General features: G+C 36.8%; 1 protein-coding gene across 1 annotated transcript; it reads right to left on the bottom strand.

Moving 5' to 3' along the window:
• Window positions 1–3,434: 3,434 nt before the first annotated feature.
• LOC124179632 (lysosomal alpha-glucosidase-like) lies at window positions 3,435–18,087 on the bottom strand. The gene is made up of 11 exons (XM_046564226.1): window positions 17,836–18,087; window positions 15,023–15,092; window positions 12,452–12,763; window positions 10,938–11,222; window positions 10,037–10,359; window positions 8,832–9,233; window positions 8,454–8,738; window positions 8,093–8,394; window positions 7,030–7,298; window positions 6,576–6,757; window positions 3,435–4,055 (listed from the first exon to the last, which is right to left on the bottom strand). Exons 2-11 carry the CDS (start codon window positions 15,087–15,089, stop codon window positions 3,726–3,728), a joined length of 2,757 nt encoding a protein of 918 aa, XP_046420182.1. The 5' UTR covers window positions 15,090–15,092; window positions 17,836–18,087; the 3' UTR covers window positions 3,435–3,725.
• Between the last annotated feature and the right edge of the window lie 9,857 nt (window positions 18,088–27,944).

A 27,944-nucleotide genomic window follows, 5' to 3' on the forward strand; every position in this document is an offset into this window, starting at 1 on the left:
GATGTGAGCTTGACTAGTAGTTGAATCCGGTGGGCGCGCTCGACGTCGCCGAGTTGCGCAAGTCCGAACCAAGAAAAGTTTCTAGTTCAACAATTCACGTCACAAGGCACATGATCGATTACAAAAAAAAAAAAAAAAAAGAATTGACATCAACAAAACGATAGTCGCGCTAATACTAAATGGTTAAATTTGCAAAAAAACTTTACGCCATATAGGGGAGCAGCTACTGATATGAATACGTATATTTATTAATTTTTATCGAAATGTTGTCGGAAAATTTTATAAGATTTCGGGAATTTATCGAAAGGTTTGTTTGTACAACTTTGAGAATTTCATATGCGGTGTTTATGGACAGCCTGTTTCACTAAACTGTGGCTGTTCGAAAGCTGAAAAGTTACTACAGAAGTTAATACGATTTCATTGGATATGTTTCGTCGTTCTGGACAAGATCGATGAAAACTGAAAACATGTGTAATACCTATAGACTTTTTTTTTACCGCGAAGTAACGTCATTGATTGAAACAGAATAATCTGAACTAAATCGTCGTTCATGTGGATCTATGGATAGTTTCCAGTAGAAATCGAGAGATGAATGTGGCGGTGAGTAAAAAATGAAACAGAATGAATAAGAATTCGTAAATACGAGAGTGACCTAATTTAATTTTCTCTTCTGGCCTGAAATGACAAGTCTGGTTATTAGTATATCTATTATTTGGTCAGCAGCACACTGATTCATGAATAAAGCAAACAGTACTTGAATATTTGAACCGTTGAGACTGCAGAGGTGACGCGACGCCTGTCAAATAGTTATGTTGAAATGAAACTTTGCCGTAATGTGAGCGTGAAACCTTCTTGGTAAAATTAGCTTCGTTAACAGAAAGTCAGCATTGGGGTAGAAAGTTTTTCTCGATTTTCATCCTTACTCGGATTTTAATTTTAGAAGTATTTTGTTTGTTAAAAGTGTGTTTTCGCGTCACAATAGTTTAAATCTTCAACCTTTCAAGTTTGTGTTCTCACGTTTGATAAGCGTGAATATTTCTTATCTCAATCGTATATTATCGAATACTTACACACGTAGGATATGAAATCATACTGCGTTAACAATATTTTGTTTTAGAAAAAAATTGTGTGTAAGGAATAATCAATTTGTTTCCAAAATTTGAAAGTGGCTGACAATGGGTTAAATTTTTTCGCCATAATGGCTCGGTGTAAAATCCATTCAATTTACCGCAACTATTTTATCAGTGCTATTCCTTATGATGTTCGAAATAATTTTTCGAAAACAGCTTATTTATTTTTTTCTTTTAATCACTAATCCTTGAACTCCTAGATTACATTTTCATAAAAGAATTTCACAAGCCTCGTTCACAATCACTGTTATGCATATCATTTCGTGTCACTGAATCTGCTGACGCAAAGCTGGTCACACAAGTCAGCCGACATTATACTAATCGTGAGAGTTTTCTACGGAACTTACAACTCAGCACCAGCAGATAGGCAACCAGAAGCACATCTAAAATCTGTACTATCATTTTTGAAAATATCCGAATAGTTGGCAGCTGACGCGGACTCCTTCGGTCAGGTAGAAATATCTTTTGGTAAATGGGAATACAGAGCTGAAAAATATAAGCTTGGGTTGTTGTCCATCTATCGGCGCTGACTGGGATCTTAAACGGAACGCTTTCGATGAACGTGCGCAGGTGTATAAATCGCGTACGATTGTTCATTTGCCAGTACACCATTTATAACAAATGAACTGAAATTATTTTGCTTCACCAGAAAACCAATTTGTAAAAAAATAGAACTCTCCTGGCTGACATGCTTCACCGGCTGTTTTTACGTGATGTCTGCTTCTTTTCCAGGGAAAAGGGAAGGATTCAATTAACATCGCCAAAGCCACTTTCGCTCGAAATTTTATCAAGCTTTCTCTTCCTGATCAGTCTTCGGGATTTTTCTATGGAACTGATTTCATTTAGGTGTTCGACGTGCTCCGAACATAAAATAACGTCATGTATCATCCTCGGCAGGTATATGCGTAATTGCATAAGTATATAGGTATGTGATTACCTGCGGACACGCAGGCATTCAGGACACGTGATCGGTGAATATATTTACTTATCGTGGCCTCGTATGTTATCTCTGCGGCTGGATAATTGAGAGGGAACGAGAATTCCTTCGTACTCTTTGCCGCAATTTGCGATACAGTAATAATATTGTCGCAACAGCAGTCCGATGATAATTACTCCTTGAACAATCATTCGTACGATTTAATTGGGGAGTAATCGTACATATGGGATATTCCACGTCAAATCTACGATTCATTGTACGGTAGTACGTTTTCTGAAACACAATTTCGACTTTTTTTTGAAATATGTTTCTTAACCGTTTGTGAGTTTTCATTATTATTCTTCAAGTTTAAAATTACGCCGTTACAGATTATCTTTAAGGAATTCGCAAAAATACTGTAACCCAAAACAATAACTCTCCAACAAAATTGCGAGTGGTGAACGGTTCGTTTCTATTTTTTTCGATCGTTTTAAGTTCTTTCAGTTTTTCAATACGTGAAAATAAATCAATATCCCAACGAATAGAATTATATTAGGCAAGAATAAACTATAACAGTTACACGTTTTTTAAGTTGTTTATTTTCATTTTCATATAATCAGTTATTATGTATATCGTTATATTATTTAAAATCTGTCACAAAAAAAAAAAAACAAGAAAAAAATAAACTAATCTACATGAAAAATGTTTGATTGTAGAAAATGAGAGAAAACGTCAAAATCACTCTAATTTTTCTACATATTTATTTCCTACTCAATTAAGGCCTATTATTATTGAGTAAATATTCCTCGGCCTTTGAAGTTAGTTTAGCTTAACTTTGGGTTTGAATTAGTGAGAAAGATGTGTTGGCATGTTACATATCTTAGGCAGCTAGTTTACCAGAGAGAGAGAGAGAGAAAGGGTCGAGTTTGAAACTCACTCTATCGTAGTCGATGAAATCTCTTCGTCATAAAAATACGTGCGGTAGATTAAAAGGTGCATAACGTGAAATCAAGCTTGCCAAATCTGACCAGACCTCTTGAAATGAGTCTGTAATACTGATATAGCGTAATGTAAACATTCTGGGAATTTACTTGCGATATTTTAGCTATCACTTTTCAACGATAGTTGTTTACCATTATCCCTTTAGCTGTATTTACGTTGTTGACTGTTTAATGTATTCACCCCGGTTAGAGTACTCCTCTTAATGTAATTAGATGAAAGTTCTTTACGGAATGAACTAAATTGTACACGAGCAGCCGTATATCACAGGGACCGAATCCGCTTCAGGATACGTGAAGATGCCAATAAAGTGAAGACGAAGTTAATTGAGTCGGATTACGAAACAAGAGTCTCTAATTACCGTGAAAGCAATAAAAAAAAACTGTACATTCAAGTAGAAAAAGTTTATTTTTGAACAGTTTCCTAGGGCTAGATTGACCATATTATATTTCAATTCGAAAAAGGCATTAAAAATTGTTTGTTCAATTTTCACGTATGAGAGATTATCTCGGACGTGAATGTTGAATTGCCTGACAAATCCCCTGAAATTAGTTTCCAACAACCATGTTGTTATACATTTCAACACTTATAAACGTCATGGATTAGACGATGCGGCAGCTCATTAACACAAACGCTTTATAAAGTTAGACACGTACATTAATAAGAAGCTGACGCGCTGATTACACAAGACTAATTGAGAACACGTTGTCCTGAAGGTCGCATAATTCCGTCTGAACTTGGTACGACGAGTTTCCAAGTATCTGCACAGTTTCTATGAACGTAGACTGTACCGTTGTCGAATTATCGTCTGCATTACAGGCGTAGTTTTGAACACCGTTGACGTTCCCAAGCACGAGATGAGTGCTATTCACTCCAAGACTCAAGTACTCGCCGTCGTCCACTCCGTACCAAATCTCACCGCTGGCTGAACAATCCTCGTTTGCACATTCCAAATTCACCGCAAGTGTGACGTTGCTCGCCATGGTAACCAACGTCGTGTTGCTCACGTCCTGACAAATTTCATTACTCAAATTACAATCGGACCATCAATGGTTTACTATTAACATTATTCGCTTTCGGTGCCACAGTCACCGCCCGCACAGCAGACTCGGAAGCCATCGTAGAATCCAAAATCGATAATTGCTTGTTTACACCCGATTAAGCAACGGTAAATATCATCCGTCGAAGCAGTTATCTGTATTACTAATGTATTGGAGAATTCTATGCGAATCTGACAAACGTCCTACCGTCACCGTTTCAGATTTCGTTTAAAAATATATCTGCAATTCTCTCAACTCTGAAACGATACCCTCAATTTTTTCAGATTTTTCATTCAACTGCCCGATTATTTATAAATATTCAAAGTGATTTTGAAAAGGAACCTTTTTTTAAAATGCTAAACACATACACGGAAAGTGGATTTTCAATTCCAAGCATTTCAAGAACAGCCCCATGATGTACTGATTTTTCTTCCAATGTTTCTCAGCACTTTTAATATTTCTGTTCAGTTTAAACATTTTCAAACGGTCTGAAGATTCCCAACAAATTCTCAAAACTTCTGTTCTTCACTTGGAACATTTCTAGACCGGATCCATCATGGAGCGATTTTTGTTTATTTTTTTTGGCACGTTCTACTTTTTTTTTTATCAACTTCATGATGAAACCGGTTCAAAAATGTTCTAAGTGAAGAATAGAAGTTTTGAGAATTTTTTGAAAGCTTTCAAACCGTTCAAACAATGTTTTGGTTAATCAAAAAAATCAAAAGTGCTGAAAAAAATTGAAAACAATCGAGTCCGGTTTTTAATTGCTTGTAAAAAAGAATACAGTTTGTGAGAATTTTTTGAGAATTTTATAAATGGTCCTGTTCAAAATCACTCTCAATATTCATTAATAAATGCCCAGTGGAATAAAAAATCTGAAAAAATTCCGGGTAATGTTTCAGAGTTGGGACAATTGTAGAAAAAATTTGGAACAAAATCAAAAATGGTGACGATCAGACGTTGGTTGTATTTGCATGGAATTCCCCGTTATATACTTATGAAGCAAGTCACGCATCCGGGGTGACTGATTTTGATGATATTTGCTCTGGTAAGAATACATCGAATTTCATTAGACCAATTAATCAATCGTCTGCTCCGGTTTTCCAAGACATACTGCAACGCGCCTGGTTCGGAACAAAATTAATTGAATGTAACAACGTTTTCACGAATGTCAACGTAGTACACGAAAAATTAATACGTATGATGACAATAATACCCGCATTATATGTATAGCCTTTTTAATGACAAGTTCGTCGAATATATTCTATTGGAAGAAAATAATTTCATTAAAATGTAGTTGATAGTAATAAAAACACGAATAAGGAGGTTTTCATGGAACAAACTCTTTGTGATTTCTCAGGAATCGTTGCCCATGGAACGAAAAAAAGTATGGATCTATTGAAATTCGATCTAGTATCTAGTATCACCAGTTGAAACCAGTATTAGTAGTAATGTTTGTTGCCCAAATTAGAAATGGAATTACTATCGAGCCCACGCTTGGCGAAGGTGACAAAATTAGATTCAACAGGTTGACGTATACCTAACTCAAAAACTAAAAAATATTGTAAAAAAATCCGCTGAGAGAAATTTCGCTAGCTTTATGATAATGGACGGTAACTGGTAATTCCACTTAACTGACTATATAACTTTTTATGCTCAGTCTCACTGTTCAGTATGGTTACAGCTGTCAATAGTTCGTTTAGCTGATCAAATTTTTCACACCAAACAAGGCCTTATCAATGATTTTTTGCTGCGCCAACAACAAGTTATGTATGTGTCCAACAGTCATAATTAGCAAGTATCGTATGAGTGACTATATTTAACGAGAGTACTGACAAGGAGAGTATCAGACCTCTGAAACTTTTCGGAGTGTTCTGTTAACCCAAAGTATCGAGCTTCTGTTGTGTACCTTCATTCGTTGGGCCGTTCTTCACTCCGATTAAAATTGATTACAGTAGCAGTTTAACGAATGGAATGCCATAATAAACGAAACGTGTTACATCGATTTTCGACAAATAATTTGTTTTCATTTTCCTCTTTTGAAAGTTTGATAACAGTTTCTCACAAATTCAAGTGTATATGAATAAATCGTTATTTCAGAGCCGTAGTAAAGTATGAATCTGAGGTGTTGCAAACCTAGCGAAGGAAGGCCCATTGGATGGAACCACACATCAGAAACCCCGTGTTTTGGGTCAAAGAAATAGCCCTAGAAGTTTCAGTCGAATCTGCGATCCGGAACTTCAATAATCTCTTTGTTAGACGTACTAGCTTTTCTGGTCACACCCCCGAGTCTTATTGCCATTTTCCAGTTATAATGACAATTGAAAATAGTCAAGAACTTTACAGGTAACCACAGCTGGAAATCTTTTTTCGACGTGACTTCGGATGGATTGAAAATCCTCGCCAATCTCGGACTTGAATTATCAAGTACGGTCAACTTTTCAAGAGTCGGTAACTAAAATCTGACCAATCTCTGTAAAGATCTTTCACCTCGTGGATGGCGACTATATATCCAGGTCGAACGAGGATGATCAGGTCTCCCATGGTGGCGGTAATGGGTACGGTACCATTGGTGACCGACGCGGCTTCGGCGCCGCCAAGCAAATGCCTCCAAGAAACATCGCCTGGTAGCCTCATTGAGACTTGTGAGACACCTGGAAGGGTGACCAGACCTGAAAAAGAGGAAACTTCAAATTAGTGTGTCTGATTGACAATATTACAAGCTCTACTGACATCTTAAGAGTCACAGGTATGTGAAAAACATGCACATATTGATATCATACTGGGAATGCGTGTATAAAAGCTTCATACTATGCACTATATGTAACGCGATATACATTCATTACCACTTCGTTGAATAAATTTCAGATTTCCAACAACGACTTGCAATTGAGTAGCAACGATTGACTGGACTGAAAATTCTAGGAACTCTAGTCCCACCTACCGACAAGTAACGCCTCGCCCCACATGAACTGGTCCCACTTGTGCGTGGTACTCGTGTCCTCCGGAAAGTAAAACGATGTCGGTACAAGGACGGGAGAACTGCGCTGGAAGTGACTGGCCACCACAGTGTGCTGATAAGTCGCCAACGACGCCCTAATCCTAAGTGCCTTGACCACGTTCAGAGAAGCGCTGGCAGAGAGGTAGGAGCCCCCTGGCAATCTGTCGGGAACGACAAGGACGTGGGGCCAAGCAATGGCCGCCTGGTACCACCTGGACGTAAGGTCGAGAAAGTTAGGTAAGATATTAGGCGGCGCCGAATCGCACGGTCTGCCTGGTTTCGATGATATTACGGCTCATCCAAGAAACTTGGCATAAGTACTACATGGTAAAGTTTATTTGCAGAGGCAATCTATGCTCACAGCCGTTATAGATTTGAGATGATAAGGTCAGACGGAAAGATATATATAGTCGAGAGGGTGCGGATTACTCGAGAATTATTCGGCTTTATTAACTGTATAAGGATTCAGTTTGCCAAAATATTCTCGCCGACTCCCACAATTTTAATTTCAACAGTCTTTTAATATTATACCTCACGCAATTGTTTCACACCTTGTTTTTCTTTCCGGCGCGTGTTTTTCAACCTTTTCAGATTTTCCGACGTGAGTGAATTCCGGGAAAACTTTAACTCGATCTTGTATTAAGAACAAAAAAAGAAAAGGCTACATCGTTATAATAACAGCTCACTATTTACATAACGGAGAATTGTATTTCAGATCAGTGAACATGGAATTTGTGGCTGAAAGAAAGTTGACGCTTCACAGAGGTAGAAACTGCTTTGTCAGGCTAGTCGAAAGCGGGTTCCGCTTTAATGAAAATGATACGAAAACATCCCAATTGAGGGATATTTTTGATTAAAGATCGTTCGCTCGTTTGATTGGGAATATCTTCTCACATAGATTAAATTAAAATTTACTTTCGTTACCGGCCAAGTTTCAACTATCCAATCGAAAGTCCTAAATACAAAGCGTGGCTCCTATATTATCCTCCTAATTATTGCGGCTCACCTGATGCACAACTGATCGTGAAGGGTAGCATTAAAGGGTTCGGTACCACAGACATACACGGGAGGTGGCAAATGCCCTCCTAACCCGGCTCCAATGGCGGATCTAACGGCCCTCCTGAGGCCAGACCAAGAGGTGTTTGCAGCCTCGCCCGGGGGTCCGAGAAACTCTATGGTGGGTACCGATGACTTGACGAAGGTACGAAAGCCTTCGGAGTAGCCGTTGTGAGTGGCGTAGTGTGAAAAACCGTCAACAGTTTCAAGGTCGAATGGGACGGTGAAATTATTCATGGAATATTCAATCGCCTGAAACATTTGTCAAATGAGTTTCAGGTGCGGAGAGATACGCGAAGCGCAAAACCCACTTCCGGCATGTAATCGAAGGACGTGAATTCCGCTTCCGTTCTTGAGCTCGTGTTCGTCTCGTCCTTTGGCCAGGTGTCCCGCAGCCAGAGTGTTCCCGGTGATCCGGTGTTGTTCAAGTAGTCCACCAAGTAGGCGGCCGTTATGGTCGCCACTTCGTCGCTCGTCCAGTCCGGGTACACCACACTCGCGTCCTGGTACTGACCCAGGTAACTAGTGGTCCCGTTCGTCAAGAGCAGAGCTGCGTCCTCCAGCGCTGAGTGGAGCGTCCCTTCGTCAGCCAGGACCTTGAAGTGCAAGTCAAGATTTCAAAGGCGGCCACTTCGACCATCAAACTATCGATGAACCACGTAAAGTTGACAGATTTCAGGGAAACCTACCATCGGACTCAAGTGTGGATTGAAGTTGCGTCCTTCGGCTTCCAGAAGACTTGTTGCCTCGCTGATGGCGTCGAAGTCGCTCGAGGCTAGGAGACTGTTCATGGTTGATACCAGCTGCTCGTGAATGCAGTGAGAGTCCCAAGGGGCTCCAGCCGACGCCAGGACCTCGATGGTCTCGTTCAAGTTCGAAACAGCGTCCACAACCGAGCTCAACGTCTCGGTTGGACAGACGTGGAGACCGTAGTTGTACAACGGTGGCATACTCCATGACGAATTCGAGGACATGCTTGAAGTCAGCTGCTGCACCGCCTCCAGCGGCGTCGGCCCAGCGAAGACGTGGACTCCCAAACTCTCCGGGAGGGCCAGACCGCGCAGGATCACCAGGTTTGTTTTGTTCAAGACCTAGTTGCGTGCAACCAAAGAATAGGTTCAACGAATATTCAGGTTTCACGATCGCACTGGCTATTCTTTGGAGCCAGTATAATACAGGTAACAATACCTTTAAGGGGAATGGTATGATGACTTTGAAAAATTTAACAGAGTTCAAAATTGTTTGTTTTTTTAACTTAAAGTTTATCTTTCCGATGTCTCATATTCTGGGGTGAACTATTCCTTCTTTTTTTAATGCACGGTTTTAAAAACAGAAAACCATATGAGTAGCTGTGATCAATTATCGAGATCGGAAAAACAATTTCACCAATTCGAGATTGAATTTGTCGAGATTTTCTTCTGAAATTCTTCGCATTCCCATTCCGAGGATTGGCTTGTCAAAGAAAAGTAGCCATAAATATAAGTTACATCGGACCAGCGATATGGAAAAATCCTTACGACTTCAAGTAGTTATTGAAAATCTTTTGAAGTCATGTTTTGATTTTTTTAACTGATCGTGAAAAACTCGCTGACATTTTCTTATGCCAAATGTAATTGCTGTATCTGAATTCACTGAAGTTCTCTGCATGCATATATACCGTAAAATCTCTATGAACCTATTTGAAGCTTTGAAATCCGAGAAAATGACTGACATCACACATCATCTTTTTTGAAATATTTTCTACTTCCCCGGAACAATTCGAAATCCTTTAATATCCTGATATTCAAATTCATTGAAAACGAGTAATTGAGAACAGTCCCATATCCGAAAACAATTTCGGACAAACCAAGAAGAAGCTGTTACAGGAATTAAAAGAGCGTTTTTGTGACAGTACCTGGATTTCCATGGGTCCTTTATAATCAACGTAATAGGCAGCGGCTTCCCCCGTGGGGTTGATGGCTAGAAAGGCGGGAGTAATTGATCCATTTTCGTTATTATAGATCGAATTAGTGGTCCCATTCAGTTCTAGGTCATCAAGGCCATAAAGAGCGCCATTGCTCAGGTAAAGAGTCCACTCCCAGTAAGTTTCTGTCAGAATAAGGGGGCCCAAGGCAGTGGAGAAAATAGAGCTGGTTTCGTTAAGGGTGAAATCACCCCTAGCAACGGTGACGGAGAACTCGGGGTAATGAACATAGGCAGTAAGATTTGACGATTCGTCTGCAAAGTCAAAACAGAATCACCTGACTGTCCCAAGTGCCGTCATTCCTTGCCATACAAGCTTAACAGTAACTGGATTTTCATGCCCCAGCAAAAAGCAAATTCGATGAGTTCGACTACTCGGATTGTGTTTTGACCGTCGTTTGATCGAGGGGTAGAACCGTGATCAATATAATACTGAGTTTCCGATACAAGTGTGTTTCCCAACTCGTTTATCACTCATTGGCCATCGGGACTTTCCACGATTCTACATCGTGGTCGTGTCAATATTCAATAGTAGAATTATCTGTACGTTAGTATCATTTATTTCAAGATCTTAACGGTCCTGCTATGTACAATATTCAATTCCACACTCTGATATTCAGATTTCTATTCCATTCATGATAAACACATTGGCTCGAACAAAATTTTAACCTTTTCCCCTCGCAAGAAGAGAAAAAACCCTTCGTGTTCCAACTGTGATAAACTTGAGGTCAGTACATGCTTGTATAATTATACTGATCTCGTTACATCGGTCCTTCTGTTTTGTTATCCTTCGATACTTTCCTCCCCACGCAGGTAACTGTTCTTATACCTACCTAATTGGACCTCGACGGTTCTTCGCCTCCCATCTCTGGGTAAAAAGCTCAGCAGGTTTCTCGAGAGTTCGTCCTCCTCGCCATTGACCTCGTCCCCGCTTCCTGACCACCGATGAAGGAGAGGTTCGACGCCCCTACGTCTTCTACTGTTGCTCGAACTCTGCGAGCTTGTTGATAAGGTTATCTCGACGTGATTGCTGTCGACTGCACTTATGTCCACGAAGACTTCTTCAGCGTTCGCGCTTCCCAGTGGGCTGTTGGTTTCCCTGGGGACCAAGGTCACTCCTGTTTAACAGGAACGATTACCTTACCTGTTTTCAAACGACGCAGAGAAAAGCTCAGCTGGTAAAACAGCGGACCAATTTTCTTCACCACCATTGCAAGACCATAAAAGATTGAGAAAATTTTTTTTGATAGTCGTAGAACGTGAAATTGACTGTAATTTGCCCAGTCAATCCCGTACGGATTATTTTCACGTCACAAGTGCGAAATTACTGAATTTGAAAGACAGATCCAATACAGTTGTCTATGGGTTACAATTAGGTTCTGAAAAAATATTGCGAATCACTTTCTCCTCCTACCAACTATGGCAATCCATTTTTGACGTAGCGCTTATTCAACAATCTTTGGCAATAGCTTCGTATCAGATATCGCTAATTGCAATTATTAAACGAAAAGATATTCAGGCATTACGAAACAGATTCGTTTTCAATTCTCAAGAAATTGGGTTTCGTGCTACAAAAATCAAACTTGGTTTTTTTTTTTTTAATACAGAGCTGTATTTTCATTGCGTTTATTTGCATTTGCTAAAAATTTTCTATTTCGCGCTAATTTCATGAAAACTGAATAAGTTGTCAAACGCTACCACACACTCTTCCATTCATTGTATAGAAAAATTATCGTTTCCACTCAAACGTCAGAGTTGGATTTCTATCGCGTGCATCAAATGGCGAATATAAAATCTCGATACGGCAACGCTTTAACAAATCGCACAATGCTTTACCTTCACGAGGTTTAATATTACGTTATTAAATACGGTTTCATGACGTGGGAGATTGAAAAAAAAATAAAGTTCCATTTTGAGGCACCCTAATAATCACGTGCTTACAGTTGAAGTCTACTATTTGAAGCATCGTTTTTGTAAGGCGGGAACATTTTCAGTTTGATGTAACTTGATCAGCTTCACCGACACTTAGCAAGCTTTTAGTTTATGGTCAGCACGTTTCCGCCTTGATACTCTTTTGACTGTACCTACGTCCGATCCTCAAGACGAGCACCATTCTATCCTAAGTACCCTGGAATTGAATCATCCGATTTTCAAAAATCTTCAACTATTCGTGTAATCCAATGAGTCTAAAACGGGCCAACGTTTCATCCAATCACTAAAAATAAATGCTCTGGGGCGAAAAAAATTCACATCCTAGCTCAATCTTTCGCACGGTTTTTTGCAACTTCGGTGAAAAAATTGACCGTCTTCGGTTCCGTCGGTTGTATTTTATTCTTGAAAAAGTTACCCTGATAGTAAACACCACCGGAGGGAGTGTAGCCGTGTTGTGCGGGTACGTAATGGTAGCAGAAGCCCAGAGTGTCGTTCCAGCAGCACAATACTTCCATGCAATCCGATTCCGTCGGGCTCGATTTTCCCGGTAGACAATCAACGTAATACTCCGTTCTTATATTGCACGTCGCTAGGCTGAACGAAGAATCCACCACATATCCGCTCACCATTATTGCGTATACGGTGACGGGGAGGACAAACGCTATAACCAGCGAAGGCAGGAGGAATTTCGTGTAAGGCGACAGGAGGATTCGGTCCCGGAGTTTCACTGGAAGGCATTACGTGTATACTCGGTATATTGGCCAGGGTTTATTGTTACTCACTGTGCTCAGCATGATAAGGAGCAAGCGCATTTAGCAATTCTTACACGTTACGGCCAATGAATTCGTCTCAAACTTTGGGAAGTGATAGGAATTGTGATTGTGCGTGTTGATTGATAAAGGGAACTTTGAACAATTGACGGAAACATTAAAATATTTGCAAGTAATTTTCACTCGATTTGAGATTAGATATCGTATCCGATATTTTTTTTTCACATCAAGGGAATGTCCATAAAGTCCATAGCTCTGTTTTGAACACCTTTGAACCCCCCCTCCCAGAAAGGTACGCAGTTTTAAAAAAAAAAATGTTTATATAATTAAAAATGAATAAACAAGTAGTTTTTTTTTTTATTATTTTTGTTATTCTAAAAATAAGATATCCGGAGGAACAAATGACGAGACTAGCCACGCGTGCAAATCATTATTAGCAGGAAAGGACTTGTTCTCAGTTTTTTCGTGATAATCAAGATGAGTTTCGAGTGTACTTTTTACGAAGGCACGTCATTGGGACCCGTAACTGCAGAAGACGTAATATTGCGTGTGGAAAAATGAATCGGAATGCATTAATTACCCCCAAACTAGCTACATGCTACATGGACAGTCCATTATCATCAATTTTTTGAATTTCTCTCACAGTTGTTAGTCAACCTACAAGCACAAACACACGCCCAGTCATTTTCGAAAGTTTAAGAAGATTTCGTTATTCAAAAAAAGTAAAAATTATAGAATACGATTTTCCGTCTATTCAGTGTGATACAGATGAATCTTAGTAACGTCGAATAACACAAGTTAAGATATCAACAATTTGGGAAGAGGTTTTATAATCGTAATGTTCGAGAGGATCAAATTCTGGTATTTTTCATCCGATTTTAATGTTTTTGGGTTTATTTTGTTCACCATAGAAATTTGGAGAGACCGTTTGAACACATTTTGACAGATAGCTGTATCCGGTAAGGAAAAAATCATGTTGAATATTTAAATTACATTTCTCAGTTTATGTGTTATTCGAATTTTCTGAGATTTATTTTTATTACATAATAGTATGATGTCTCATTCATCTTCACTATCATTTGTACCATTGTCGGAGATTTTTTAAACGCGGTTTTCTCTTTTTTCAACTTTCCATTCAGACGAGACGGCTGATTCCTTTTGTAACCGAGCTTTTAATTTTCATTCGGGCTCTTGTTAATGTGTTTCCTCTAGCGGTGTTGAACATTATATATTCGCTCGTATAACGATAATTTACAAAAGTTGGAATAAATTTCCTGAAAAAACAGTGAATATCTGAGACAATTTAGATGGCTTGAATGAACAATTCCGTGAAGAAAAAAAAACTTGCTGTAAAAAATTGAATAAATTTCAACAGTTCTTTTATAATAACTCTTTGGTTTCTACAACTACAATCAAGAGCCACTACCTAAATAATCCTATAATAAAAATAAGATGTTGAATAAAAACAAAAGTTCAAGAAAAATATGTAATCGGAGAATTCATTGCAGTCAATTACGATTTTAAAAAAATGGTCGATTCAGAGTTTTTAATAATCAATAAAAACATAGTATATACTACATTTCAGAGAATTGACAAACGGCAACTATTACGATTGGGTGTCAACGAGAAGCTGTGTAGGAAACATAAATAGAATCGACGAATAATTAGGTGGCAAACGTTCGAAGTATGTATGATTAATAAGTTGGGGTTGGAATTTGGAAAGTACAATTTTAGAAAGTTTCTCCCGCGATTTTGTCTAAATTTGGTAATTCTCAGTCTTCTTTCACTCGCAGTCTACGAAATACGGATTATTGCAATAACAGATTGTAAAACAATTATTCTTGTTTAAATTACAGCTCCTTATTCACACTGTTACACATTGATATTCCGATATTTCAGATTACAGTCGGTTCCAAACACGTGTCAATTGTGCCTATAACGGTGTGACTAAGTGATTCGTAAAAGCTCGCAGCCAATTCTCATCACACAGATATATACCTATATATACCTATGCCACAATTGAAAGAGAAAATTAACGACAATGAGACGAATTAATTTGGAATGAGAAACACGCGATGCTTTTCACAATAATAATTTATACGATGTAAATGATGCCTGGAAGTGCCAAATGCAGGAAAATCGAATATAACAATCGTCCGAAGAATAATGCAGAACAAAGCAATATTATTCGCTTGTAGAAATTAGCAAGTAATTACCATTCGGATTGCCCAGGAGAAGTTCGTTCAGCTCCTTGACGGATTCACTCTCCAGAATTCGATCCATATTCTGCGAACACAGCAATCGAGGTATAAATAATATTCTTCATTCATCGGGGACGCAAATTTCCGAATTTCCCATCCCCACGTATAAAAATACAATCGCATGCTGAATTTTATTGTTACAGCGGCAAAACTCATTTTCATTTTGTACCGAGAACTTATCTTTTCGGATACCGTAAGAAGTGAAGATAGTCAAGGACTCTTCAGTAAACCAGAATCGAAAAATATCGCCGAGTGTACAAACTGATCGTCTAATATCCCTAGGGATCAATTTACCGATGAAACTAGAGGAGATGCCGCTCGGTTTGCTCCTTTGGAATTAATTTCCGGGAACACTGTGGAGGACTGATTCCGGATATCTGTTCACCGTCCATCGTCCATTAAGGATGTCATGACGACGAAATATCGGCTATCGCTTGACAAATTGAAGCCGGGGTAATGTCGACGTAAAGTGATAAATTTGATTTAAAGTTCCCATGAGATGCGGTAACGATTAACAATAAGCCCAAAGTTTAAACTGTGCACTCTACTCCACGATTTCGAACAATTGGATTTAAAAATGTGGTAATTATCGGATTTTCAAAGTTCTGTTCGACGGGTTTTTGACAACGACAAGTCAATTTACAGTCGGCTTGTATAATATTAACTACGTGAACTAAAAACCTGATGGACATTCGTGGATTTATGGTTGATATGTAGGCAGCTATTGGCTTCAAACACGCCTTCTTCATCACTCTCCGATTAGTTGACTTTATTTTCTACCAGCAATAATTCAACCGTGAGTCGTTTATGTCACGTTTTTGAATTGAATCTTTGTCCTTGAAATCTTACCAGCTCCTACCGTCAGAATAAAAAAAAAAAAATAAAAAATGATCTGTTATGTTTTTCTTCTTTCCGAATATAAAATCCAATTCAAGGCTGGTTCCCAGAACCTGGGGAAAAAGCACGTTATCTCAGCACCTACATTTTGAAGTAAATATTCACCGATGTTTTTAAAGCGCAGGGATGAAAACGAGTTGATGATTAAATTGAAATGAAAATTACAGAATTGTAGAACATAATCATAAAAATGATTCGTTTCGAAATAAAAATTAAGAGTCAACTCTCGACGTAACGAGTAATTATCGCGCGACAAAGTCTCAATGAAAATTATTCGTAAATCGTGAGAATCATCAACATCTATTTTTGCAAAGTTTATAACGCGGTCGTCATTTCATTGTAGGAAAAAAAAATTGGTGTACAAGGCAAGCCTTCAATGAACAAGGAATAAAAAAAATTGCGGCAATTGAAATCTCTCCAATTAGCAAGACTATTGAAAAAAATACCAAAGCTGTTTTTCACGCTTGTCTAAGCTTGCAAAACGCTAATGATCGAGCCATTTATATGCTTGCTGAATCGAAGCGGGTGACTGCCAGCTGATGTAATTAAGTTGGAACTCGTCGACTGTCGTGAACGATAATATAAATTACAAGTTTTTAGAAGTTTCAGTAAAGTTTAGTTTGATTCCAGTCAAACGTAAAGAATAATACAAATATATATCAAATAGATTTTACGCGATTAAATATCCGTGTTTAGCAAAAACCCCGATATAATAACTTGTAGAACAGTAATTTTTTGAAATTTTCAAATAAGTGAAGTAAATTCAACATTCGTAGAAATCTACTTTGCATGAGTTTTATGAATCTATACATTGGGCGGAGTGGGTCAGATAAAGTGATTTAACAATTAAATCAGAATTGGCTTCAGTGGATGCTCGCGAATGAAAAAAGCTTAAAAAAAAAAAAACTCAATTTACACCGTTGAGCTGGAATTCAATTTTTTCATTTGGATTTTTTCGTGCAGTAAAGAGAAATATTTGCAGTTTTAAAAAAACCTTACCTTTGATACAAAACACTTGACAAATTACACGAAACTGTTGGAAATTTTTTATGTAAATAACAGAGAACGTGAATGACTCACTTCAATTACTACAAGTAACAAAAAATAACTACAAGCGAACAAAAAAAAAAAAAAAATAAAATCACGTTTACACTAATGACGTTAATTTCAATGTCGAAATCGCACGTTTTCTCCAATTTTGCCTAAATCTCTCTCGCAATCAATGCCATAACATGGGAGATAATTAAATCGATTCATCCCTTGAATAATTTTAAAAGTTTTGGAAAAATCAGGTCAAGGTAATTCTTCGTTTACAGATCGTAATTGCATAAAAAAACCGGCTGAACGCGATGATAAGAGTGATAATAATTTATGCGTACGTTTCCACCTTCACCTGCAATTAGTCATGAGTGAATTGAAGCAGATAAAAAGAGAAAGTGGTATTAAAAACGCACCGCGCAACGCGGATATTATGAAATATGCATGAACTTGACAGCACTCGTATCTGCTAATAAATTTATTTCAACTCTCGAGTGTATATTGCAAGGGCAAAGAACCACATCGTAATACCGAGATAAAATAGCTCAACAACAAAGGACACGAGCTGCAATAGAAGTCTCTCATTTTATTCAGCCTGAGGCTACAAACGCGGGAAAACTCATATTATCTATCCTCAAAGCGCCAGCAAAAAATTCTGCAAACAACCTCAAGTACTTCGACTCCATTTTCATTCCCTGTCTACCTACTTGAGGTAAAAAGAAGTGCAAGCGCATTATCATACCGCCATATTGCGATGACTTGGGTCGAATTTTTTCACTCCCAGACAGTGATTATTTAGAGAAAAAAAATTTCATACCGATCTCAACACTCACCTCAGTTGCTCACATACACTTTATCGAAACCGAATAACTTTACAACTTTCCAGGTTCAAATTCACGAAAAATTGTCCAAATTGAAACACTTGTTGCTCACTTTTGTCTTACGTATATTCATTTATTTATTGTTATTTCTCCGTCAGCGGATGTCAGGCGAATATTTGTGATTCGCGAGCAGCGTGAGCAGCGCTTTGATTCTCTGCTCGTCAGAATTCAGATCGATTCGGATAAGCAATATTTATCGTCCACTAGATAAAACCGCGGATATCGAGTCCGATCTGACCTCACTGATAAATCAGAACGATAAAATTACATCCGTAGAGAACAGTTTAATACTCGCTACAGCCCTCAATGGTCAATTAATTATTGCTATAATAATAAGCTACTGAGGTCTTTGCGGCATTTTTTTTTTTCGTTTGTTTTTACAGTCGTGTAGACAGATTTTCACGCCAACTGCACGGATAAAGAGAAAGTGGGTAAATTAGAAACCCCACGGCATATTTTTTTGTCCTTTTTTTTTTTTGCAAACCAAAGTAAGACTGGTTACTGTAAGAAATTAAAAAAAAAATTAAACGTCTGGGACTTGATTGGCTCTCTATTTTTGCTTCAATCTTGCTATTGTTATTACAGTTGCTGTTGGTGTTATTATTAACCGTTTGTTTTCTACGTCTCGTTTATAAATTAGCCCGGTTTGCCGCCGGATTTTTTCAACTAGACAGATTTGAAATGAAGGTATCTGTTTTGGTGTATAATCATTTAATTTAATTCAAGCGTGGTCAGAATTACGTACACTTCACCTATTAAGGTACTGTTGTTATTAATAGCCTATTTTATATAATTAATCAATAAATGTTAAATTTTCGTGCAAAAAAAAATTGGTAAATTTCACTAGTTTATTCAACGAGGAAGCTCAGAAATAATTAACAATAAGCCAATGTGAGTACACATTCACATTTCATATCGTATTTATTCCCACAGAGATACTATATAAATGTAATTATCGATGCGTAGATGCGAGAAGTTGTAATAAAATAATGTTTCTTTTGTACTTCATTTTTCTTTACAGTTTCATCTTCCTCGAGTATGACGCGTATCTGTTGAGGAAATCCAGGAGAGAAATTGTTCGTCGCATTAACGTTAAGTCTCGCGCATCAATTACAATACTACGATGAGGATTGTTCCCAATTTTCTGTGAACACAATAATTAATTTCATTCTATATCAGTTCTCATAATATCAAATTAACAATATCAATATTTCCACTGTTACATTGCGTCTTGGTCGAATCGAACGTAATCGTATTTATATTTATCAAGGAAAGCTAACCTGTCGTGTTTTAGGATATTTCGGAAGTAAATGTAATGATTGACAAGCGTATGTGTAATTATGTAAAAGTGATAACACTGACGCTTTAATTAAGCGGAATGCTCGCGGAGAAATTCATCTGGAGTAATAATCTCATACAGAGTCAAGAAGGTTCATAATACCGTCGAAAGGATAATTTTGAGAAATTTTTTTAATCTGCGTGAAACATTTTTCCGGTCGCGAATTATTTGTTCGTACAGTTTTTTCTTATCTGTTTCAAAACTCTCGAGTCCCCCTGTCTTATTACTTTTCTTTCCTTTTCACGATTTGTAAATTAAATTTTAATTGCGCGATACTACTTGATCATAAGAATTATCTTTTTTTGAAATTAAAGTGAAGTGAAAATATAGGAGAATTTTCACGAACCAAATTCTCTTTTGAATTGAGACTCTGATATTTTTCTGAAAAAAGCATCGCTATATTTAACGTTTTTTTTTTTTAAATATTCGACGGGCTTGTATATACATTTTTACATACGTACGTAACACGTGGAATTTCTTGTTTTTGCACTTAGCAATTTTTCAAAATATCCAATTTAATCTATCAAGACTAGTTTTCTCTTAAGTTTTCTTGATAACTTATCTTTGTTCTTTTAATCTTACGATCAATTTAGTGACTTGAACCAAACCTTGAGTAAATCAAGTGCAATGATTTTGGATTGAATGAACAAAACCAGACATAATTGACTTATTAGATAGAAAATGATCAGGGAATCGGTTTCAATTAAAATATGAATTCTCAATTTCAGTTGAAATACAAACATATTTCGTGGTTACGATACGTGTATCTGTTTAATCGTACGAATTATTTTGGGAGGTGAATCAAACTTGTTTATTTATGAAATATTTGTATATATTCGAAAGTATCCAGGATTCAAGGAATTTTTACTAGCTGAATTCTTGGAAATGAAAAGGTATACATAAAATATTTGATGCAAGATATATTTACTTGGTGAAAATATTTGCTAATGTTTTACAAAACGTTTCGTAAAATTCGAACTCTGGTACAGAATCAAGCCGGTCGCTGTTAGACTGACTTGTAAATTTATTTTTGCCGCAAACAGATTTTCAGATGGGCGGAAGCATAATTTCTGCGCCTTGAACTAAATTCTGATATTGTTGGTTGGCTCTTGAACCAAACATTGATACTTTTTACCAAGTTACGAGATATTCGAGCATTGAGTATGTATCAAAGTGTTATATTCGCAAGCTACGAATAATAATTTGAAAATGCGAAGGTAATGAATAGTGAAATTGTAATTAAGAGCTTAAATATCTATGTTTCGTTTCAAATCACTTCATAATGGTCGTAAGTCTAATAAATTCATCCGATTTCACTCTGCGATAATTCATTTCAACCAAAAGACATGATGATGTTATAAACACTGAATATACGACTACGATCTCGTAAAGTAATTGATAAAGAGTATCGATTTTTCGTCAAAGAATCTCCTCGATCCTTCTAGATCGTGATCCAATTTTACCACTCGCCACAATCAAAGGCCTGTGATCTGCAGCCACCTACCTAAACGTTCCTGCGACGTCTTCCGTTGCCTATCTGGGACATCATGTCTTTTCCCTTATTTATCCAGGTCGACGGGTCAGCCATTTTCGTCATATCAGGGTTCCCGGAATTTGGTAGAACTGGACCACCTGGCATTGGAGGCATTGGAGGCATTGGAGGCATTGGGGCCCCTGCTTGACGAGCAACCTGATAAATGAGAGCCAATTGGATGTGATCGAAATGAGAAACGTCGAAGTGGGGACTTGGCATGAGAAGGCAATCCAATTTTTGCAAGTGTATTTTTAAAGTGAGAGAAACAACGAATAATCGGACGTCGTAGTTGTTTTTTATCGTCAAGAAATTACTCAATTTCGAATGTCAGAAGCAATTGAAATTCTTTGATTTTGTAACGGATTATACCTGTGCACATGGGTGATGTTTTATTTTCGTAGTTTCCCGTTCGGTCCGTTTGCTTCGATTTTTGTTAAACCGAAGAACGGAAAAATATTAACTAGATATTTAGGGTTTCTCTGCGCTATGCGAGCTTGGTCTAAAAAAATTTTCATGCAAAGATACAATTTCGAGTGATCGAATTTCGGAAGGGTAAAACCTCGAAAACGTTTTCGAATTATATGTATAAGGTAAAAATTAAATGTATAAGAATTTTCTTGGCATCAGACGCACGATTATTGCAGATGTACGAGAATTATTCAAACTGATAGTACGGTACCAAGTTTCAACCGTTCTGAATTTTTTACACCTGAAAGTAAGGCGATTCGAAGTTTTGGGATTAGAAGATTTAATTATTCCAATTTTTAGCGATTTTTAACTATCTCCGGTCGTAAATAGGATCATCAATTAGAATTTCAACCCTTCGACCTTTCGAATACCGAGAATTGTGTCCTTTTGAACTAAGAGCCATATCGATGAAAGTGAGAACCCGTATTTGGAAATCCTAGGGCTAATGGAAACCGCGGTTAGAATTCTAGGAATTTGACAGGCACCATTGTTTGCATGGGTAAGTGAATAAGTCCACACTCAAGTAATGTATACATCGTATTCTAAGAAATTAATCAACCCTCAGTTCCAGTAATGGATACACCGTAATTACTTGCGGGCAAGAATCTCATAGCAGCGTTATGTTTATAATGCAAGTAGTTAATTTGGCTGACCTTGTTGGGGCCAGCCTGAGAAATTCCCGTTGGGATACGTTTCCAGGCCATAAGATATTGAGAAATAACATATCTTCTTTTTTATTTCTTTTATTTTGATATCCGAGTAACTCAAAAACTGCTCAGCTGATAAAATTCAAAATTTAGTTGATTCTTATTGAAATCAAAATCATGTAAATCCGTTGATCCATTCACGAGATATCATCACTTTTATCTCTTTTTCCGATGTTGTTATTCAAACAATTTGCAGAGTCTTAGCAGATCATATTCAAAATCAAAATACTTCTAACTTGAAAAAAGTCCCGTCAAATGAGAACAAAATCATCCACATCCGTTTTTTTCCGATTTCGACACACACATCCAGATGTCAAACTTGAAACAGTGATAAAACTCGACTTAAATTTCTGGGGTGATTAAAATAATTTCTTTGTCGTTTTTTCTCAGAAATGAAGGAGTTGGAAGTTAAAATGAGGGCAACAAAGTATAAAAAATGAAATCTCTCTATCGTACACATTGACAAAGCCGTAATTCTACGCAATAGGGAAATACAGTATTCTCTTTACTTTCCATTGACTTGAAATTTGAAAATTAGGGGGTTGCGAGGTCGCTGATTGTAAACCGGTACTCAAAATTTGGGAATTTAAAAAGGCAAATCCAATATGGCTGCAAAAATCAATCAGAATTCTCTTAGAATTGTCCAACGATTTATCGAGATCGAATGTAACGCATTTCACTGGTTTTGATATCAATCTTTGCAGTTTTATCGACTCAAAAACTGGTCAAATTTTTTTTACGAAATCAATCAAAGCATCAGTGAATTATAACGGAAATCGAGTTTTTTGTTTCACCCTTATATTTTCAAATAAGGGATGTACCCGAAAGTTCCGGGCATTTTTATTTCGAATCGGGTTGTTCTACTTGCCCTTCTTGCCAACTGCTGTGGTGGCATTTTCCGCTGCCCCGGAGGACCTTGTGCCATCTGAAACATAGCGCTTATCATAAAAATGTTTTCGAACATCATGATCAATTGTCCAAAAAAATATGTGGATGATGCAATCTTGAACCCAACGACTGCGTGATTTGAAAACGATTGGTTTGAAATTTACTCATTTTTAAATCACCTGTATCCTATTTTACACGTTATTCAAATCGAACAGAGTCACATAATGTGAGGCACCTCCTCGACTAATATTCTATGATTCGGGAAAAATTAACAGTCGAATAATCTAACGCGCATGCGCTAAAATTCCAGAGCAAAACCAGTCGATTTGTCAGGTTGACCAACTGTCACAAGTTCAGAAGACAGATCGCCGCGATGCATGTAACCTCTAAAAATGTTGGTCATCCTGCTTTTGCTGTAGAATTCTAGCGCATGCGCGTTAGATCATTCGACCGTCAGCTACACACTCTGTATATTATGTATACAAATTTGATACACTGTAACGAATGCACAGTCATTGTTTGCATTATACATTTTGGTGTTCATAAATTATTAGCGGTTTCACCTTTCCGTCGAAGAATTTGAAATTACTTGAGTTATAAGTCAGCAGAAATGTTCTGGAAACGGCTCGGGTTGTGTTCACCGTCATAATAATTCATATTTACATACGCTCAGGAATGAAATTAAGGTCGTGGCCTTACCCTGAACCTTCCACATCGTATTCATCTACTAAATTCTTTCCTTTGTACGTATTGTTTCCAATCGGTATAGCCCAATTGATCACTACTGTAAATATATTCGTTGAACCATCGATCGAGTGTCAGATAATTATAAAATTTCAAGGAAATATATAGCCAAATAATGAGGAACAAAATACGACGTTGACACACGTGAATCTTTTTGATTCCTTCTCGAGTCACCGTCAATATCAAATTTAATCCTGATTATTGTTATTCGTGCATGGTGCTATGCCAATAGATACAAAAGAACGATTCTGTTTGTATCGAAGAATTCTCCAGCTTTCATTCTTTCCGTTAGATTCCGCCCTTTCGACGTGAAATTGTAAAGCAATATTGAATATGAACGGAGATCCGTTGTTACGAGAATAAAGAAGTTCCCGTGAAGCACCCTCTTCTTCACTTCCATCGCAAAAGTTTTTTCTAGGTAAATAGCCAGCAAATAATTCTCGTGAAAGAATTTATTATGAAACCAATTTTAAAAGGTCGGTTTTATAAATCAAAGCTTTTGACAATAGGTGGAAAAAAATTGTATTCAAACATATGTTGTTTGAATGGAAAAATTTTGATTCCGAATACCAACCCTTAAAAAATGATTTCAAAATACGTATCTTTTTGGAAGTAACGTATGATTTTTGCTGTGTACGAGTTTCTTAGGAATTGGGGGAGTGAATGTAATAATGCTGATTCGAAACGAAATACCCAATCATGCATGAACACCACGTTTGTGCGTGGGCGAAAAACAGTAGGACGTACGAGCCATATTGATGTTGAAACATCACGTACTTTCTTGTGGCAACAGAAACGAATGTGCGAGGGGAAATCCGAGGGCGGATATCCAGAAGACTAACGAGAAATCAGGATGAATATCAAAGGATTTTCTTTGTTGCGTCAGAACTCGGATTGTGGCGGAAAAAATTTGACTGAGAAAAAAAAACAAAGTATATACACTGAGAACAATCTCATTTGTTACAGTTTTTCGAAAAACTGAGTAAAGCAGGTATCGTTAAAAAAATTGATTGAATATTGTTGGAATTACGAAAAACGAGGTGCGCCTAACCATTTTGCGCTATTGTCGATCCTTTTTTGGTAATCGCAACGCAAAATCAGTTTGCTCGGTTTACTCAACTTTTTTAGTTAAGTAAGGCTTCAACGTCAATTTATTGTTGCACAAGTATTGAATTATCGTAACAGTTACAAGAAAATATAGTGACAGTGATAGTAATGAGACAGAATAGTAACGGATACTAGACTTTCTGGTAATAGCTACAAAACCAATTTTCATTTTATACCAAGCACTTATTTTTCGATTGTGGTAAGAAATGAAAATATTTAAAGACCGAGCGGTAACCGGAACTTAAAATTTCTCTCAGTGTACGTATATTAATTCGTTAGAATCTCGTACTGAAAAATATAAGCGAGAACGTAATAAACTGATTTCTTAAATTTTTTTCAACCTCTTATTACGTAAGTATCGTTATTTGCGTTTTCTTTTGCTCACCACAACAACCAGGAATGCGAAGAGAACTATCAGCTTGAACATGTCGACGGGGTTCGGATGCCGTAGAGCTGTGCAGTTGACTGGTCGTTTCTCTTTTTATATCTAAACCCCATACGGAGGTACATGGATTTAATTAATCCAGACATATCCCGGCGAATCGGATGTTATGATTATCGGATTATGTAATCGTAATATACTTGCATGTCACGTAACGCCTTGATGGGTGGAACTTTGAGGATCTGTAGGGAGTACAGTCCAGGAAAAAATTTTGAGAAGCGAAATTCGTGATGCAATCGAAACGTTGAATTAAAGTCGGTTAAATCGAGTTAAATTTGATATAACTAATTTTCTCAACGTGTCTATAAATTTCACAAGAAAAATTCAAACAAGGAAAGTCCGCTTGGTGTAATTATTTCGAAGTAGCACATTTTGTCTCTGATACTCTGTTTATCGATGCCATTATTCTTGTCACAACCTGTGACGGTGATTTTTTTTTGTAATTAACCGAAATTCTTTAAAAAAAATAGACAGTTGAACTCGGATAATTTAAAGTCAACTTTATTTTCGGACCAAGTGAATGAACTTAAACTCACTGCAGTTCGACATACATCACAATTCAAACATTACATTAGAATTTATTGAAAGATACGAAAATACAATTTTCCAAGTATTTCTATTATTGATTTATTATTAATTCACTCTTTCAGTTGAAATTTATGACGATAAAACTTCACTCTACTGCAGCAATAGGAATTTCGTTTCACTTTTCTGATTCGACTGTATCGTACTTGGGATACATCCTGAAATAAGTGAATAATTGTCCGGTGTGTTGATGATGTTTTTCATCACACCTTGCATCACGTGTCTGTATTTATTTAACACGTTTTTCGCAAAAGACCGTGGTGATGATGTCCGGATATTTGATTGTTACGTCGTCCTGTCGCACGGAATAATTGTTCGGTACGATCGGATTAATCCGATAAAAGCGTGATAAATCTGAAACGCGGCTGCACAACTTGATGAGGCAGTTATTCATCCTCAATTGTGCTTCGAAGAGAATTCGCTGAAGTATCTTGGTATTGATTTCGAATAGAGATAGGAATTCCAGGGAAAAAAAAAACAAAAAAGCGTGACGAAATATGATCGAGGATATTTCGCCATGCAATACTTTGTGTGCAGGAATTGATGCAAAATTGATTTGAAAATAAAATTACAACATTCGGAATGAAATTCCCCGGCAATTTTGTTTCTGTAATCATTTGGAAACGGACGATCTATAGCAATTGAAATCCTAAAACTAACTCTTTACAGTTTTCTACACGATTCATCGTCTATAAATTTGACTGCAGCTAGAAACGTTTCAACAATATGAAAAAAAATTTCGACCTGTAAAAAACCAAAACGTTTAGTCAATATAACGAATCTATATTAAATTTCTAATTACAAAGTTCGAATATTTAAATAAGAAAAGAGATCTTCCGGATTCGCCTATCTAATAAATTATTTTAATAATATTATATTATATTAATAATATTCTAATAATTCTAATAAACTCAGTATGATCCATGCAGCGATTCGTTTCATGCAAATATTTTTTTGAAGTACCGATAGAAAGTAGCGTAAGCAGTATTGGAATAATTTGATCTGGTGCAAATAAAATTTTTATTGATGAAATATGAAGCAAACCAGAAAAAAATACCAATATGTACTTGTAAACAAGCAAGTTTTTATCTGCCCTTGGTTTTCTTTTTTTTTTATTATCTTTGCTGAAACTTGGTTCAATAGTTAAAAAACTTTTGAACATACGTCATGCTGATGAAAACTGGCGAGACAATTTGAGTGATCGATGTGACATGAATTACCTGCATGGGGTTGAAATTTATGTCAGAAATATAATAAAAAGTCTGATCCTTCGTTGACTTCTTCACGACATTGAAAAACCGCTTTGACTGCTTCCAAAAGAATGTTGAAAAATATTTAATTTCGTCTGCAATGTACGAAACATTGATCCAAATCCATTCTGGAATTTAGTGAAAACATCTGTAATCTTATGTATCTCAGGATACCTGAGATTCGTCTGAGTTTCTATCGAAGCTGGAATTTTTGAAAGAATTCTCAAAGTTGTTTTCCCCGGGAAATTTGGAATTGACATATGTCACTCACTCATCTTTCAACATTCCTTCGGAAATTATTGTGAAACTCTTAGCTAATTACCTTTGAAAGTCTTTTGCTTAATAGAATAATTAATAATACAACTATACTATTCAAAACACGATAAGAAATTTTACTGCATTTTTTAGGTACGGTTCGTAAATTTGCAATAATCTCAAAAACTTTCCGAGAGCACAGTTAATTCCACATTCTTAAAATTTTTATAAATAAAGTGAATAAAGTCTTGACGCAACGTAATTGTAGTAACGTTGCGAAAAAGGAACTTGTTGCCTTATATAAGGGGGTCGTCTAGTGCGAAGACTATTTTTTATAGGTTTTTGGGTATTTTTCTGAAACAAACCATTGAAATAAAATTTATCATAATTTTCACATTATATTTATTGACATTTCTACGAACTTTGTGATTTTTTTGGAGACGAAATATTGAATACAATCTGTTGTTGAACTAGGATAATTATGATTTCTTTAGTAATATTTGTTTTACGAGCTAAACAAATGAAAAAAAAATTTAAGTTTCAAATTTTTAAATATTTCAATTATTTCACAGAGATTTTCAAAGAATCGTAGAATTTTTTTCACACCAATAGAACAATTATAGTTTATCTACATGAATCTAAGAGTTTGTATCAACTCCTCTAAAATTTTCCTATTTCTTGAAGCAGATCTATTTGCTCATATGATATAAAATATTACATGAATAAAACTTGATATATTTCT

The sequence above is a fragment of the Neodiprion fabricii genome, chromosome 4 (assembly GCF_021155785.1).
Source record: "Neodiprion fabricii isolate iyNeoFabr1 chromosome 4, iyNeoFabr1.1, whole genome shotgun sequence".
NCBI lineage: Eukaryota > Metazoa > Arthropoda > Insecta > Hymenoptera > Diprionidae > Neodiprion > Neodiprion fabricii.